Below are 18,105 nucleotides of genomic sequence, written 5' to 3' on the forward strand. Positions count from 1 at the left end.
GGGAGAAGGTGGGGATTGATGGATACGGGGAGAAGGTGGGGATTGAGTGATACGGGGAGAAGGTGGGGATTGAGGGATACGGGGAGAAGGTGGGGATTGAGGGATATGGGGAGAAGGTGGGATTGAAGGATACTGGGAGTGGGTGAGGATTGAGGGATACGGGGAGAAGGTGGGGATTGAGGGATACGGGGAGAAGGTGGGGATTGAGGGATACGGGGAGAAGGTGGGGGTTGAGGGATACGGGGAGAAGGTGGGATTGAGGGATATGGGGAGAAGGTGGGGATTGAGGGATACGGGGAGAAGGTGGGATTGAGAGATACGGGGAGAAGGTGGGGATTGAGGGATACGGGGAGAAGGTGGGGATTGAGGGATACGGGGAGAAGGTGGGAGTTGAGGGATACGGGGAGAAGGTGGGGATTGAGGGATACGGGGAGAACGTGGGGATTGGGGGATAGGGGGAGGAGGTGGGGATTGATGGATACGGGGAGAAGGTGGGGATTGAGGGATACGGGGAGAAGGCGGGGATTGAGGGATATGGGGAGAAGGTGGGATTGAAGGATACTGGGAGTGGGGGAGGATTGAGGGATACGGGGAGAAGGTGGGGATTGAGGGATACGGGGAGAAGGTGGGGATTGAGGGATACGGGGAGAAGGTGGGGATTGAGGGATACGGGGAGAAGGTGGGATTGAGGGATACGGGGAGAAGGTGGGGATTGAGGGATACGGGGAGAAGGTGGGATTGAGAGATACGGGGAGAAGGTGGGGATTGAGGGATACGGGGAGAAGGTGGGGATTGAGGGATACGGGGAGAAGGTGGGGGTTGAGGGATACGGGGAGAAGGTGGGATTGAGGGATACGGGGAGAAGGTGGGGATTGATGGATACGGGGAGAAGGTGGGGATTGAGGGATACGGGGAGAAGGTGGGGATTGAGGGATACGGGGAGAAGGTGGGGATTGAGGGATACGGGGAGAAGGTGGGGATTGTGGGATACGGGGAGAAGGTGGAGATTGAGGGATCTGGGGAGAAGGTGGGATTGAGGGATATGGGGAGAAGGTGGGGATTGAGGGATACGGGGAGAAGGTGGGGATTGAGGGATACGGGGAGAAGGTGGGATTGAGGGATGCGGGGAGAAGGTGGGGTTGAGGGATACGGGGAGAAGGTGGGGGTTGAGGGATACGGGGAGAAGGTGAGATTGAGGGATACGGGGAGAAGGTGGGGATTGAGGGATACGGGGAGAAGGTGGGGATTGAGGGATACGGGGAGAAGGTGGGGATTGAGGGACACGGGGAGAAGGTGGGATTGAGGGATACAGGGAGAAGGTGGGGATTGAGGGATACGGGGAGAAGGTGGGGATTGAGGGATACGGGGAGAAGGTGGGGATTGAGGGATACGGGGAGAAGGTGGGGATTGAGGGATACGGGGAGAAGGTGGGGATTGAAGGATACGGGGAGAAGGTGGGATTGAGGGATACAGGGAGAAGGTGGGGATTGAGGGATACGGGGAGAAGGTGGGGACTGAGGGATACGCAAGAAGGTGGGATTGAGGGATACGGGGAGAAGGTGGGAATGAGATATCTCGTGATCATTAATCCCTTCCATGCCGAGCATTGGCGAGTGTTGGCAGGTGTCCATGCCACGTGGACTGGGTGGGATCCCTGTGTCACATTGCAAGATTGTGTCTGTGCAGTTTAACACGTCTACCAATCTGTAACAAAGCCTGCCTTCACTCTGCAGCTGTCTCTGTCCTCAGCTATGTTCCTTCCAGAAAACCCACGTTTTAGCAGGAGATCCGACTGGGTCAGGTATGGGGATGGGCTGGCCGAGAGAGAGAGAGACAAAGAGAGAGAGAGACAGCGAGAGAGACCGAGAGAGAGAGACAGAGAGAGAGAGACAGAGAGAGAGAGAGACAGAGAGAGAGAGAGAGAGAGACAGAGAGAGAGAGAGACAGCGAGAGAGACAGCGAGAGAGACCGAGAGAGAGAGACAGAGAGAGAGAGACAGAGAGAGAGAGAGAGAGAGAGAGAGACAGAGAGAGACAGAGAGAGAGCGAGAGAGAAACAAAGGGAGAGAGACTGACAGAGGGAGAGACAGAGAGAAAACGACTGAGAGATAGAGATGGACAGACAGACAAAGAGAGAGAGAGAGACAGACAGAAACGGAAAAAGCGACAGAGACACAGAGTGATAAGGAGACAGAGAGAGACAGACAGACGCAGAGAGACAGAGAGCGAGAGAGAGACACAGCGAGAGAGAGAGACAGAGAGAGACAGAGAGAAAGACAGAGAGAGACAGAGATGGAGAGACAGAGACGGAAAGACAGAGACAGAGATAGAGAGAGAGAGAGTCAGAGATAGAGACAGAGATAGAGACTGTGAGGAGACGGACACCAAGAGAGACTGAGGGACAGAGATGGACAGAGAGAGACTGAGAGAGAAAGACAGAGAGAGAGAGAGACAGAGATGGAGGGACAGAGACGGAGAGACAGAGATAGAGAGAGAGACAGAGATAGAGAGAGAGACAGAGATAGAGAGAGGTAGAGACTGTGAGGAGACGGACACCAAGAGAGACTGAGGGACAGAGATGGACAGAGAGAGACTGCGAGAGAAAGAGAGACAAAGAGGGACAGAGACAAATAGACACGGAGCGGGGCTGAGAGAGACAGAGAGACACACACAGAGAGGGAGAGACAGACAGAATGAGACAGAGAGAGATAAAGACAGACAGAGACAGACAGGGTGAGAGAGAGAGAGACATAGAACATTACAGCGCAGTACAGGCCCTTCGGCCCTCGATGTTGCGCCGACCAGTGAAACCAATCAAAAGCCCCTCTAATCTACACTGTTCCAATATCATCCATATGTTTATCCAATGACCTTTTAAATGCCCTTAATGTTGGCGAGTCCACTACTGCTGCAGGCAGGGCATTCCACGCCCTTACTACTCTCTGAGTAAAGAACCTACCTCTGACATCTGTTCTATATCTCTCACCCTTCAATTTAAAGCTATGTCCCCTCGTGCTAGCGATCACCATCCGAGGAAAAAGGCACTCACTCTCCACCCTATCTAATCCTCTGATCATCTTATATGCCTCTATTAAGTCACCTCTTAACCTTCTTCTCTCTAACGAAAACAGCCTCAAGTCCCTCAGCCTTTCCTCATAAGACCTTCCCACCATACCAGGCAACATCCTGGTAAATCTCCTCTGCACCCTTTCCAACGCTTCCACATCCTTCCTATAATGCGGCGACCAGAACTGTACGCAATACTCCAGGCAGAGAGAGAGAGAGAGAGAGAGAGACAGAGAGAGAAGATAAAGGGAGGAGGATGCAGCGATGCTTCAGTGTGATTTGGACAGGCTGAGTGTGTAGGCAAATACCTGGCAGATGTAGTATAGTGTGGATAAATGTGAGGTTATCCACTTTGGTAGCAATAATAGGAAGGCAGATTATTACTTGAATGGGTGTAAATTGAGAGAGATGAATATTCAGTGAGACCTTGGTGTCCTCGTGCATCAGTCGCTGAAAGTCAGCGTGCAGGTACAGCAGGCAGTAAAGAAGGCAAATAGTATATTGGCCTTCATACCGAGAGGATTTGAGTGTAGGAATAGGGATATTTTACTGCAATTGTATAGGGCATTGGTGAGGCCACACCTGGAGTATTGTGTGCAGTTTTGATGTCCTTATCTGAGGAAGGATGTCCTTGCTATAGACGGAGTACAGCGAAGGTTTACCAGGCTGATTCCTGGGATGGCGGGTCTGTCATATGAGGAGAGACTAAGTCGGTTTGGATTATATTCACTGGAGTTTAGAAGAGTGAGAGGGGATCTCATAGAAACTTATAAAATTCTAACAGGGTTAGACAGGGTAGATTCAGAAAGAATGTTGCCAGTGGTGGGGGAGTCCAGAACTAGGGGTCATAGTTTGAGACTAAGTCGGTTTGGATTATATTCACTGGAGTTTAGAAGAGTGAGAGGGGATCTCATCGAAACTTATAAAATTCTAACAGGGTTAGACAGGGTAGATTCAGAAAGAATGTTGCCAGTGGTGGGGGAGTCCAGAACTAGGGGTCATAGTTTGAGGATAAGGGGTAAACCTTTTAGAACTGAGGAGAAATTTCTTCACCCAGAGAGTGGTGAATGTGTGGAATTCACTCCCACAGAAAGTTGTTGAGGCCAGAACGTTGTGTAATTTCGAGAAGAAATTGGATATCGCTCTTGGGGCTAAAGGGATCGAGGGATATGGGGGGAAGGGGGTTCAGGATATTGAATTTGATGATCAGCCGTGATCATAATGAATGGCGGAGCAGGCTCGAAGGGCCGAATGGCCTCCTCCTGTTCCGATTTTCTACGTGTGAAACACAGAGAAAGACAGAGAGACACACACACACACAGAGGGACAGACAGAGAGAGAGACAGAGAGAGAGACAGAGACACAGAGAGGGACAGACAGAGAGAGGTGAGTCCGCACTTTTCACCATCACATTCACACACACTCACACACACACCACACACACACATCACACACACACACTCACACACATCACACACACTCACACACACACACACACTCACACACACTCACACACATACTCACACACATCACACACACTCACACACTCACACACTGGGTGAAGCCAATGTAGAACGTGGGAGGCTGATTTCACTGGGCAAGATGAGATCAGGGGAATGCAGAGAAAAGGGAGGATTTGGTGTGTCTAACGTGGCCCCTCTTAGGATGGGGTGCAGTCACTGCGGATCCGTCGCTGGGAGATGCGACCCCCGTGAAAAATGAAATAGCGATGAAGAAGCTGTGCCCAGAGTGTCAGACAGAGAGACACACACAGACCTCAGTCACCGGGCACGCTGAGTAGATTTTCATTCAGCCCAGAGACACTTATTCCCACCTCACCAAACCCCCTCCCCCCCGCCCCCCCGCCACCTTACCCCCTCCCCGGATATTGGGGTCAAAACTGAAATGTAAAGTCTACCTGGCCAATCTCTCACTTTCTCTCTCTGTCCCTGTGTGTGTGTGTGTCTCTCTCTCTGTCCCCCTCTCACTTTCCCTCTGTCCCTCTCTCATGTTCTCTCTCTCTCTGTCTCATTCTCTGTCACCCTTTCTCTCTCAGTCCGTCTCTGCATCTCTCTCTCTCTCTGTCACTTTCTCTCTCTCCCTCTCTCACTTTTTCTCTCTGTCTCTTCCTCTGTTGCCCTGTCGGTCTCTCTCTCCCTCTTTGTCCCTTTTTTTTTCTGTCTCTCTCTCTCTCTCTCTCTGTCCTTCTCTCACTTTCTTTCTCTTTCTGTCTCTTCCTCTGTCCCCCTCTCACTCCGCCCCCCCCCCCCCCCCGCTCTCTCTCCCCCCCCCTCTCTCTCTCTCTCTCCCCCCCCCCCCCCTCTCTCTCTCTCTCCACCTCTCTCTCTTTCTCTCCGAAATCCAGTAAAATCTGGAAATGACTGTTCCTGGTCTGAACTGGAGTTCCATTTTAAGGAAGACATGAGCAGTTCAGGCGAGAAGTGGTCATTTCCAGATCTCACTGGTTTTTACTTCTGTAGACGGAGAGAGAGACAGAGAGAGAGGGAGGCAGAGAGGGAGACACAGAGAGAGAAAGTGAGAGAGGGAGAGAGAGAGAGAGACAGAGAGAGAGCGAGAGAGACACAGAGAGACAGAGAGGGAGACAGAGAGGGAGAGACAGAGAGAGAGACAGAAAGAGGGAGACAGAAAGAGAGAGACACAGAGAGACACAGAGAGAGAGAGAGAAACAGAGACAGAGACAGACATAGAGACAGACAGAGAATGAGAGTCAGAGAGAGAGAGACAGAGAGAGAGAGAGAGACAGAGAGAGAGAGAGACAGCGAGGGAGAGACAGCGAGGGAGAGAGAGAGAGAGACAGACAGAGAGAGAGGCAGAGAGAGACAGAGGGAGAGAGAAACAGAGAGAGAGAGACACACAGAGAGAGAGAGACACACAGAGAGAGAGAGAGAGAGACAGAGCGAGAGAGAGACAGACAGAGAGAGGGCGAGAGAGACAGAGAGAGACAGATAGAGAGACAGAGAGAGACAGACAGAGAGAGAGACAGAGAGAGAGGGGGGGGGGTCTGCATTTTTCACCAGTGAAGCCAGTGTAGATTTGAGGTTGTCTCTGGGCTGAATGAAAACCTACTCAGCGTGCCCAGTGACTGAGGTCTGTGTGTGTCTCTCTCTGTCTGACACTCTGGGCACAGCTTCTTCATCGCTATTTCATTTTTCATGGGGGTCGCATCTCCCAGAGACAGATCCGCAGTTACCCCCTCCGCCCTCCCTAGGGGGGGGGGGGGGGGGGCACATTAGACACACTAAACACTGCACCCTCCCTTTTCTCTGCATTCACCCTGATCTCACCTTGCCCAGTGTGTGGGACAGACACTGTCCCGCACACTGAATTCAGCCTCCAGGAAACACCTTCTACACTGGCTTCACCCTGTGTGTCTGCGTGTGTGTCGCTCTCTGTCTCTCTCTCTCTGTCTCTCTGTTTCTTTCTGTCTCTCTCTGTCTGGCTTTCTCTCTGTCTCTGTGTCTCTTTCTGAGTCTGTGTCTCTCTGTCTGTCTGCCTCACTCTCTCTCTCTCTGTCTCCCTCCCTCTCTCTCTCCCTCGCTCTCTCTTTCTCCCTCCCCCTCGCTCTCTCTTTCTCCCTCCCTCTGTCTGTCTGTCTCCCTCTCTGTCTCTCTCTCTCTCCCTCTCTCTCTGTCTCTCTCTCTCTCCGTCTACAGAAGTAAAAACCGGTGAGATCTGGAAATGACCACTTCTCGCCTGAACTGCTCATGTCTTCCTTAAAATGGAACTCCAGTTCAGACCAGGAAGAGTCATTTCCAAATTTTACTGGGTTTCGGAGAGAGAGAGATGGAGAGAGAGAGAGAGGGACAGAGAGAGAGATAGCGACATAGTGAGAGGGAGGGAGAGAAAGAGCAAAAGACAGTGAGAGATAGAGAGGGCAACAGAGGAAGAGACAGAGAGGGATAGAGAGAGAGAGAGACAGAGAGAGAAAGGGACAAAGAGAGAGAGACAGAGAGAGCAACAGAGGAAGAGACAGAGAGAGAGAAAGTAAGAGAGGGAGTGAGAGAAAGAGCAAAAGACAGAGAGGGACAGAGAGAAAGGGACGGATGGAGAGGAAGAGTCAGAGAGAGAAAGAGTCAGAGTGAGAAAGAGAGAGAAAGAAAGAGTTAGACAGACAGAGACACAGAGTGAGGGAGATTGAGAGTGGGATTGAGACAGCAAGCGGAAGGGAGAGAGATTGAAACTGAGAGACTGAAAGTGACAAAGTGAGAGAGAGGGTGAGAGTGTAAGAGACACGGATGAAGAGAGAGAAAATCAGAGAGAGAGAGCGGGGTGAGGGGGGGCGGGGCGGCGGGGGGAATGAGAGACACACAGAGAGCTTGGTTGCTGCTCTCCTGACCTGTGAGGGGCCATCAACACTCCCCTTTGCAATGCCCTGACACGGGAACCTCCAAGGCCTCTGGGGTGGATGCTGAGTGCCCACCCACAGACCCTCTGCAACTCGCCACCCACCCTCCAAACCCCACCCCCTACCACTCCCCTCACCCCCTACCACTCCCCATTCCCTATCCAGGCCTGACAATCAGAAGAGTCCTCAGCACTTGGTTAGGTATGTAAACACTCAGGCATTCACCATCACTCATTTTGATCGCATGATGCCACATGATGCAATGTAAATGGATGCCTTTGGGTTGAAACTGAGTGTGTTTTGCCCCACCCTCTGCTCCCATGCCTGTATCGAACCTGCCAATCCTCTATAAGCAGTCACACTCCCACTCCAAAATACATTCCATTGCTACCACTCACCCTCACTCCCCGGAGATAATCGTCGGATCATTCATATAGCAAGCAAGGGTAAAGGAGACACTCACACACACTCACTCTCACACGCACTCACTCACTCTCGCACTCACTCACTCTCGCACTCACTCACTCACACTCACGCACAAACACTCTCGCACTCACTCACTCTCGCACTCACTCACTCTCGCACTCACTCACTCGCACTCTCGCACTCACTCACTCGCACTCTCGCACTCACTCACTCGCACTCTCGCACTCACTCACTCGCACTCTCGCACTCACTCACTCGCACCCTCGCACTCACTCACTCGCACCCTCGCACTCACTCACTCGCACCCTCGCACTCACTCACACCCTCGCACTCACTCACACCCTCGCACTCACTCACACCCTCGCACTCACTCACACCCTCGCACTCACTCACACCCTCGCACTCACTCACACCCTCGCACTCACTCACACCCTCGCACTCACTCACACCCTCACACTCACTCACACCCTCACACTCACTCTCACCCTCGCACTCACTCACTCACTCACTCACTCGCACTCACGCACTCACTCACTCGCACTCACGCACTCACTCACTCGCACTCACGCACTCACTCACTCGCACTCACTCACTCACTCACTCGCACTCACTCGCACTCACTCAATCACTCGCACTCACTCACTCACTCGCACTCACTCACTCACTCGCACTCACTCACACTCACTCGCACTCACTCGCACTCACTCACTCGCACATACACTAACTCAGAATTTTTTACAGATGCACCATAGAAAGCATTCTTTCTGGTTGTATCACAGCTTGGTATCCTGCTCTGTCCAAGACCGCAAGGAACTACAAAAGGTCGTGAACGAAGCCCAGTCCATCACTCAAACCAGCCTCCCATCCATTGACTCTGTCTACACTTCCCGCTGCCTCGGAAAAGCAACCGGCATAATCAAGGACCTCACGCACCCCGGGAATTCTCTCTTCCACCTTCTCCAGTCGGGAAAAAGATACAAAAGTCTGAGGTCACGTACCAACCGACTCAAGAACAGCTTCTTCCCAGCTGCGGTCAGACTTTTGAATGGACCGACCTCGCATTAAGTTGATCTTTCTCTACACCCTAGCTATGACTGTAACACTACATTCTGCACCCTCTCCTTTCCTTCTCTATGAACGGTATGCTTTGTCTGTATAGCGTGCAAGAAACAATACTTTTCACTGTATACTAATACATGTGACAATAATAAATCAAATCAAATCTCACTCACACACACATTATTCACATTCACACACACATACTCTCACTCAGGCAGCCACACACATACACACTCACTCTCACACAGACAGACACTCAGACACAATTGGACACAGAAACAACATGTACAGCACGGGGTTACAGAGTAAAATTTCCTCCACACTGTCCCCCCATCAAACACTCCCAGGACAGGTACAGCACGGGGTTAGATACAGAGTAAAGCTCCCTCTACACTGTCCCCATCAAACACTCCCAGGACAGGTACAGCACGGGGTTAGATACAGAGTAAAGCTCCCTCTACACTGTCCCCATCAAACACTCCCAGGACAGGTACAGCACGGGGTTAGATACAGAGTAAAGCTCCCTCTACACTGTCCCCCATCAAACACTCCCAGGACAGGTACAGCACGGGGTTAGATACAGAGTAAAGCTCCCTCTACACTGTCCCCCATCAAACACTGCAAGAGTTTTAACAACACCAGGTTAAAGTCCAACAGGTTTATTTGGTAGCAAATTCCATTAGCTTTCGGAGCGCTGCTCCTTCGTCAGATGGAGTGGAAATCTGCTCTCAAACAGGGCACAGAGACACAAAATCAAGTTACAGAACTGTACCTAGATTTGTAACTGATTTTGTAACTGTAATCTGTAACTTGATTTTGTGTCTCTGTGCCCTGTTTGAGAGCAGATCTCCACTCCATCTGACGAAGGGGCAGCGCTCCAAAAGCTAATGGCATTTGCTACCAAATAAACTTGTTAGACTTTAGCCTGGTGTTGTTAAAACTCTTACTGTGTTTACCCCAGTCCAACGCCGGCATCTCCACATCATACCCATCAAACACTCCCAGGACAGGTACAGCACGGGGTTAGATACAGAGTAAAGCTCCCTCTACACTGTCCCCATCAAACACTCCCAGGACAGGTACAGCACGGGGTTAGATACAGAGTAAAGCTCCCTCTACACTGTCCCCATCAAACACTCCCAGGACAGGTACAGCACGGGGTTAGATAAGAACATAAGAAATAGGAGCAGGAGTAGGCCATCTGGCCCTTCGAGCCTGCCCCGCCATTCAACAAGATCATGGCTGATCTGAAGCGAATCAGTTCCACTTACCCGCCTGCTCCCCATATCCCCTAATTCCCTTATCGATCAGAAAACTATCTACCCGCGATTTAAACATATTCAACGAGGAATAGATACAGAGTGAAGCTCCCTCTACACTGTCCCCCATCAAACACTCCCAGGACAGGTACAGCACGGGGTTAGATACAGAGTAAAGCTCCCTCTACACTGTCCCCATCAAACACTCCCAGGACAGGTACAGCACGGGGTTAGATACAGAGTAAAGCTCCCTCTACACTGTCCCCATCAAACACTCCCAGGACAGGTACAGCACGGGGTTAGATACAGAGTAAAGCTCCCTCTACACTGTCCCCATCAAACACTCCCAGGACAGGTACAGCACGGGGTTAGATACAGAGTAAAGCTCCCTCTACACTGTCCCCCATCAAACACTCCCAGGACAGGTACAGCACGGGGTTAGATACAGAGTAAAGCTCCCTCTGCACTGTCCCCATCAAACACTCCCAGGACAGGTACAGCACGGGGTTAGATACAGAGTAAAGCTCCCTCTACACTGTCCCCACCAAACACTCCCAGGACAGGTACAGCACGGGGTTAGATACAGAGTAAAGCTCCCTCTACACTGTCCCCATCAAACACTCCCAGGACAGGTACAGCACGGGGTTAGATACAGAGTAAAGCTCCCTCTGCACTGTCCCCATCAAACACTCCCAGGACAGGTACAGCACGGGGTTAGATACAGAGTAAAACTCCCTCTTCATTCACAGGAGCATAACTGAGACAGAATCTGACCCCGAGACACATCGGGAGATATCAGGGACAGGCGACCAAAAGCTCGGTCACAGCGGCTGGTTTTAAAGGAACATCTTAAAGGAGGAGAGACGGAGAGGTTTTGGAGGAAATTCCAGAGCTTTGAGCCCCCTGGGTGGCAGGATGCGAACCCAGGTCCCCAGGACATTAACTGAGTTTCTGGATTAATAGTCTAGCAATGATACCATTAGGCCATTGCCTCCCTTCTGAGGGAGATAGTATTCTAAGTGGGATAGAGGGACCGGAGCAGTGCACAAGTGTGTTGTAACTGAGGTTGGATGCAAGTTTCACAATTTCTTTATGGTTGCTTCTGAGCTATGCTCCCCACCTCCTCTGAATAAACCTCAAGGCAGTGGATTCACATTGCATGTTATTTTGAAAAAATCACCGGGATGATCAGTCCAGCGAGGAAATGTGTTACTGATTAGACTGAGGGGAGCAGGATTGAACTGTTTTATATGTGGTTTTGAGATTGATTTGATTTCCGAGGCTTTAACTTCACCAAACTGTGACCTGCCAGTCTTCGATCAAACCAGTTTGTGTTGTTGCAATTAGCTCGCAGGCAATCTCGCAATGCCTGCACTCGTAAAATGGAGAGATTCAGATCACTATCAACATCCTGGGGGGTTCCCATTGAGCAGAAACTGAACTGGACCCAGCCACATAAATACTGCGGCTCCCAGAGCAGGTCAGAGGCTGGGAATCCTGCGGAGAGTAACTCACCTCCTGACTCCCTCTCCAAAGCCTGTCCACCATCGACAAGGCACAAGTCGGGAGTGTGATGGAATACTCTCCCACTCGCCTGGATGAGCGCGGCTCCGACAACACTCGAGAAGCTCGACACCATCCGGGACAAAGCAGCCCCCCCCGCCCCCGCTCGATCGACACGCTAACCCCCCCACCCTCGACATTCACTCCCTCCACCACCGACGCACAGCGGCAGCAGTGTGTACCGTCTACAAGATGCACTGCAGCGACTCGCCAAGGCTCCTTCGACAGCACCACCCAAACCCACCACCTCTACCCCCTAGACGGACAAGGGCAGCAGACGCCATGGGGAACACCTACCACTTGCAAGATCCCCCCACCCATTCCCCCCACCTCACACACACACACACCATCCCGACTTATTTATTCTTTCGTGTCACAAGTAAGGCTTACATTAACACTGCAATGAAGTTACTGTGAAAATGCCCTAGTTGCCACACTCCGGTACCTGGTCGGGTTACACTGAGAGAGAATTTGGCACAGCCAATGCACCTAACAGCACGTCTTTCGGTCTGTGGGAGGAAACCGGATCACCCGGGAGAACGTGCAGACTCTGCACAGACGGTGACCCAAGCCGGGAATCAAATCCAGGTCCCTGGCGCTGTACTTGGAAATATATCGGCCGTTCCTTCACTGTGACTGGGTCAAAATCCTGGAGCTCCCTCCCTAACAGCGCTGTGGGTGTACCTACACCACACGGGACTGCGGCGGGTTCAAGATGGCAGCTCACCCACCACCTTCTCAAGGGACAATTAGGGATGGGAAACAAATCATGGAGCCCTAACAGTGCAGAAGGAGACCATTTGGCCCATCGAGTCTGCACCGACAACAATCCCACCCAGGCTCTATCCCCGTAACCCCATGTATTTACCTTGGAACTCAGGGGCAATTTAGCACGGCCAATGCACCAAATCTGCACATCTTTGGACTGAGGGAGGAAACCGGAGCACCCGGAGGAAACCCACGCAGGCACGGGGAGAATTCTTAACAGCTAAAGAGACAAAGTTAATCAATTCTGGGAGAGAACAGTGCTGAAGAAACTGGGTGGGATGACGATGACAATGGGAGAGAACGTATTTAAGGGGATACCGAAAACCTATGAAGGGGGCCATTTTAGATCTCAGCCAACAGCAGGCAAACATAGAACATAGAACAGTACAGCACAGAACAGGCCCTTCGCCCACGATGTTGTGCCGAGCTTTATCTGAAACCAAGATCAAGCTATCCCACTCTCTATCATCCTGGTGTGCTCCATGTGCCTATCCAATAACCGCTTAAATGTTCCTAAAGTGTCTGACTCCACTATCACTGCAGGCAGTCCATTCCACACCCCAACCACTCTCTGAGTAAAGGACCTACCTTGGGCATCCTTCCTATAATTCCCACAATGAACCCTATAGTTATGCCCCCTTGTAATCGCTCCATCCACCCGAGGAAATAGTCTTTGAACGTTCACTCTATCTATCCCCTTCATCATTTTATAAACCTCTATTAAGTCTCCCCTCAGCCTCCTCCGCTCCAGGGAGAACAGCCCTAGCTCCCTCAATCTTTCCTCATAAGACCTACCCTCCAAACCAGGCAGCATCCTGGTAAATCTCCTTTGCACTCTTTCCAGCGCTTCCACATCCTTCTTATAGTGAGGTGACCAGAACTGCACACAATATTCCAAATGTGGTCTCACCAAGGTCCTGTACAGTTGCCGCATAACCCCATGGCTCTTAAACTCCAACCCCCTGTTAATAAAAGCTAACACACTATAGGCCTTCTTCACAGCTCTATCCACTTGACTGGCAACCTTCAGAGATCTGTGGATATGGACCCCAAGATCTCTCTGTTCCTCCACAGTCTTCAGAACCCTACCTTTGACCCTGTAATCCACATTTAAATTTGTCCTACCAAAATGAATCACCTCACACTTATCAGGGTTAAACTCCATTTGCCATTTTTCAGCCCAGCTTTGCATCCTATCTATGTCTCTTTGCAGCCTACAACAGCCCTCCACCTCATCCACTACTCCACCAATCTTGGTGTCATCAGCAAATTTACTGATCCACCCTTCAGCCCCCTCCTCTAAGTCATTAATAAAAATCACAAAGAGCAGAGGACCAAGCACTGATCCCTGTGGCACTCCGCGAGCAACCTGCCTCCAGTCCGAAAATTTTCCATCCACCACCACCCTCTGTCTTCGATCAGATAGCCAGTTACCTATCCAATCTACCAACTTTCCCTCTATCCCACACCTCCTTACTTTCATCATAAGCCGACCATGGGGGACCTTATCAAATGCCTTACTAAAATCCATGTATATGACATCAACTGCCCTACCTTCATCAACACACTTAGTTACCTCCTCAAAAAATTCTATCAAATTTGTGAGGCACGACTTGCTGACGAATCCGTACTGACTATCCCGGATTAATCCGCATCTTTCTAAATGGTCGTAAATCCCATCCCGAAGGACCTTTTCCATCAACTTACCAACCACCGAAGTAAGACTAACCGGCCTATAATTACCAGGGTCATTTCTATTCCCTTTCTTAAACAGAGGAACAACATTCGCCTCTCTCCAGTCCTCTGGCACCATCCCTGTGGAATGGCAAAGCTTGTTAATCCCCAGAAGGCAGTATAAACAAAGCCAGATCTAAAAAGCCAATTGCTGGGAGGCCTCAGAGTGCATCCCCAGAGGGAATTAAAGGCACTGCATGGGAAAAGTATCTGGAAATTTATAGACCTACCCATCTATTAAAATGTTGGTCAGTGGTGGTTTGAGGGAATTTAACTTGAGATTGTTTGGAACTGTTATAAAAATATTAAGTAGTCAGGGACAACATTCCTGAATTTCGAACTCGCTCCTCGCACGATGCAAACTACAAACACCACCTCGATCAGCCGAGCCAATAACACCCACAAGCCCATGGCCAGCTGTTGAAGAACAAAAGATGGCACAATTGGGGTTTCTATTCCCCATGTGTCATCAGGAGCTTAGGAGGATGCCAAGGGTCTGGCTCAGAGTGTATCAGGAATGCCGCACGGCGGGAGGGTCAGTGCTGAGGGAGCGCCGCACTGTGGGAGGGTCAGTGCTGAGGGAGCGCCGCACTGTGGGAGGGTCAGTGCTGAGGGAGCACCGCACGGTGGGAGGGTCAGTGCTGAGGGAGCGCCGCACTGTGGGAGGGTCAGTGCTGAGGGAGCGCCGCACTGTGGGAGGGTCAGTGCTGAGGGAGCGCCGCACGGTGGGAGGGTCAGTGCTGAGGGAGCGCCGCACTGTCGGAAGTTCAGTGCTGAGGGAGTGCTGCACTGTGGGTCAGTGCTAAGGGAGTGCCGCACTGTGGGAGGGTCAGTGCTGAGGGAGCGCCGCACTGTGGGAGGGTCAGTGCTGAGGGAGCGCCGCACTGTGGGAGGGTCAGTGCTGAGGGAGCGCCGCACTGTGGGAGGGTCAGTGCTGAGGGAGCGTCGCACTATGGGAGGGTCAGTGCTGAGGGAGCGCCGCACTGTGGGTCAGTGCTGAGGGAGCGCCGCACTGTGGGAGGGTCAGTGCTGAGGGAGCGCCGCACTGTGGGAGAGTCAGTGCTGAGGGAGCGCCGCACTGTGGGAGGGTCAGTGCTGAGGGAGCGCCGCACTGTGGGAGAGTCAGTGCTGAGGGAGCGCCGCACTGTGGGAGAGTCAGTGCTGAGGGAGCTCCGCACTGTGGGAGGGTCAGTGCTGAGGGAGCGCCGCACTGTGGGAGGGTCAGTGCTGAGGGAGCGCCGCACTGTGGGAGGGTCAGTGCTGAGGGAGCGCCGCACTGTGGGAGAGTCAGTGCTGAGGGAGCACCGCACTGTGGGAGGGTCAGTGTTGAGGGAGCACCGCACTGTGGGAGAGTCAGTGCTGAGGGAGCACCGCACTGTGGGAGGGTCGGTGCTGAGGGAGCACCGCACTGTGGGAGAGTCAGTGCTGAGGGAGCACCGCACTGTGGGAGGGTCAGTGCTGAGGGAGCACCGCACTGTGGGAGAGTCAGTGCTGAGGGAGCACCGCACTGTGGGAGGGTCGGTGCTGAGGGAGCGCTGCATTGTGGGAGGGTCAGTGCTGAGGGAGCACCGCACTGTGGGAGAGTCAGTGCTGAGGGAGCACCGCACTGTGGGAGAGTCAGTGCTGTGGGAGCGCCGCACTGTGGGAGGGTCAGTGCTGAGGGAGCGCCGCACTGTGGGAGAGTCAGTGCTGAGGGAGCGCCGCACTGTGGGAGAGTCAGTGCTGAGGGAGCGCCGCACTGTGGGAGAGTCAGTGCTGAGGGAGCACCACGCTGACAGAGGGTCAGTGCTGAGGGAGCACCACGCTGACAGAGGGTCAGTGGGCTGGGGGGGGGGGTGGTATAGAGGAGGGGGGGGGGGTACAGGTTTCCGGTGCGAGCTGACCTCTTACCTCCGCCATTCTTGTAGCACAGATAGGGGAAACGCCAGACGTTCCCCAGTCCCACCGCGAAGCCCACGCAGGACATGATGAAGTCCATCTGGTTGGTCCACGTCGCCCTCTGCGGCACCTTCCGGGTGGGCAGGGGGGGCGCCATCAGCGCGCCCGTCCGCGAGTCCTCTGGCATGGGGGGCTGGCACTGCCCCTTGCCGGGGGGGGAGCGCACATTCTGCCGCCAGAGCTCCCCGTCGTCCAGCTGGCTGCCTGACTGCCCCCGTCCCAATTTGGTCCTGCCAGCGTCCCTGCCGGCTGTCGTGGTGTGCATACCCCGTTTACCGTTAACCGGGGCGGACAAGTATGGGGGTGGGTTGGCGTTGACAGTCTTGCCCGTTTCTCACTCTGCAGTGCGGGGGTCTCGAGAAAGGAGGGGGGGGGGGGGGGCGGTTTGCAGAGAGAGAGAGAAAGAGAGGGCGGCAGAGTCGGTTCCAAAGAAAATTAAAGACTTCCTGGCTCACTTTTTGTCTTGTCGAATTCTTCCTTTCGACTGTGGGGAAAGGAGAAAAGGGGGGGGGGCCGGACCTCAGAAGCAGTCCACAAAGCACTTGAAACTGAGCCTAAAATAGTGCATCAGAGACTGTTTGGTGGACCGCTCGAATCGGCAGCCCGGTGGAACGATAAAGGGGGGCCCGCTGGGGTTTGTTGCCAACTCCCGGTCCCGTAGCAGAGCTCAGTGGAGAGTCGCACACGCCTGTCGAGCCCGCGCGCTGACACACACACACACACACACACGAGACGGAGGCAGGATCCACTCCTGGATCGCTTGCTCAGCCTCCGACACACAGCTCTCCTGCCAGGCTCTAACACTCAGCTTTATATACACAGAGCATCCGGCTGCACTGTGCTCTCTCTCTCTCTCTCTCCCCGCCTCCCACCCCCTTTTCCCCGCCTTCCTGCTTTCAGCCGATAGAGCGGCGGGCAGTACCACTATTTATGGTTCCTCAGCACTGTGCTACTCGCCACCGACCACTCCCCCTCCCACTCCTCCTCTCCACTCCCCCACACCCGCCCGCCAGCTACAGAACTCTCCCACGCTCGGGCAGGCGAGTGAACACCAGCCCAGAGAACCCAGTCTCCCCCCCCACACCGCTGCACGCACGCACACACACACACACAGCCTTCCGTGTCTCCCCGGGTCATCCTGTTCTCACATTGCAACAGCGACTGGTTAATGATTACATGCCAAGAGATTTGCAAATGCCAGCACATACATTATATCACATACACATTCTCTCTCTCACACACATACATTCTCTCTCTCACACACATACATTCTCTCTCTCTCACACACACATTCTCTCTCACACACACACTCTCTCTCTCTCTCTCTCACACACACTCTCTCTCTCTCACACACGCACACTCTCTCTCTCTCTCTCTCACACACACTCTCTCTCTCTCACACACGCACACTCTCTCTCTCTCTCTCACACACACACTCTCTCTCTCACACACACACACACTCTCTCTCACACACACACGCTCTCTCTCTCTCACACACACACACTCTCTCTCTCTCACACACACACACTCTCTCTCTCACACACTCTCTCACACACACTCTCTCACACACACTCTCTCACACACACTCTCTCACACACACTCACTCTCTCTCACACACACACACTCTCTCTCTCTCACGCACACACACGCTCTCTCTCACGCACACACACGCTCTCTCTCACACACACACTCTCTCTGACACACACACACACTCTCTCTCTCTCACACACACACACACACACTCTCTCTCTCACACACACACACACACACTCTCTCTCTCACACACTCTCTCACACACACTCTCTCACACACACTCACTCTCTCTCTCACACACACACACTCTCTCTCTCACGCACACACACGCTCTCTCTCACACACACACTCTCTCTCTCTCTCTCACACACACACACACTCTCTCTCTCACACA

General features: G+C 52.8%; 1 protein-coding gene across 1 annotated transcript in view; it reads right to left on the reverse strand.

The window, feature by feature from the left end:
* The window catches only part of LOC144487702 (creatine transporter-like), a 63,280-nt gene extending 46,204 nt beyond the window's left edge, over nucleotides 1–17,076 (reverse strand). The window contains exon 1 of the mRNA XM_078205785.1: nucleotides 16,131–17,076. Within this exon, the coding sequence (XP_078061911.1) occupies nucleotides 16,131–16,443 (313 nt within the window). The 5' untranslated portion in view covers nucleotides 16,444–17,076. The remainder of the gene's footprint in view (nucleotides 1–16,130) is intronic.
* Nucleotides 17,077–18,105: the final 1,029 nt, after the last annotated feature.

Source organism: Mustelus asterias, unplaced genomic scaffold (assembly GCF_964213995.1).
Source record: "Mustelus asterias unplaced genomic scaffold, sMusAst1.hap1.1 HAP1_SCAFFOLD_984, whole genome shotgun sequence".
NCBI lineage: Eukaryota > Metazoa > Chordata > Chondrichthyes > Carcharhiniformes > Triakidae > Mustelus > Mustelus asterias.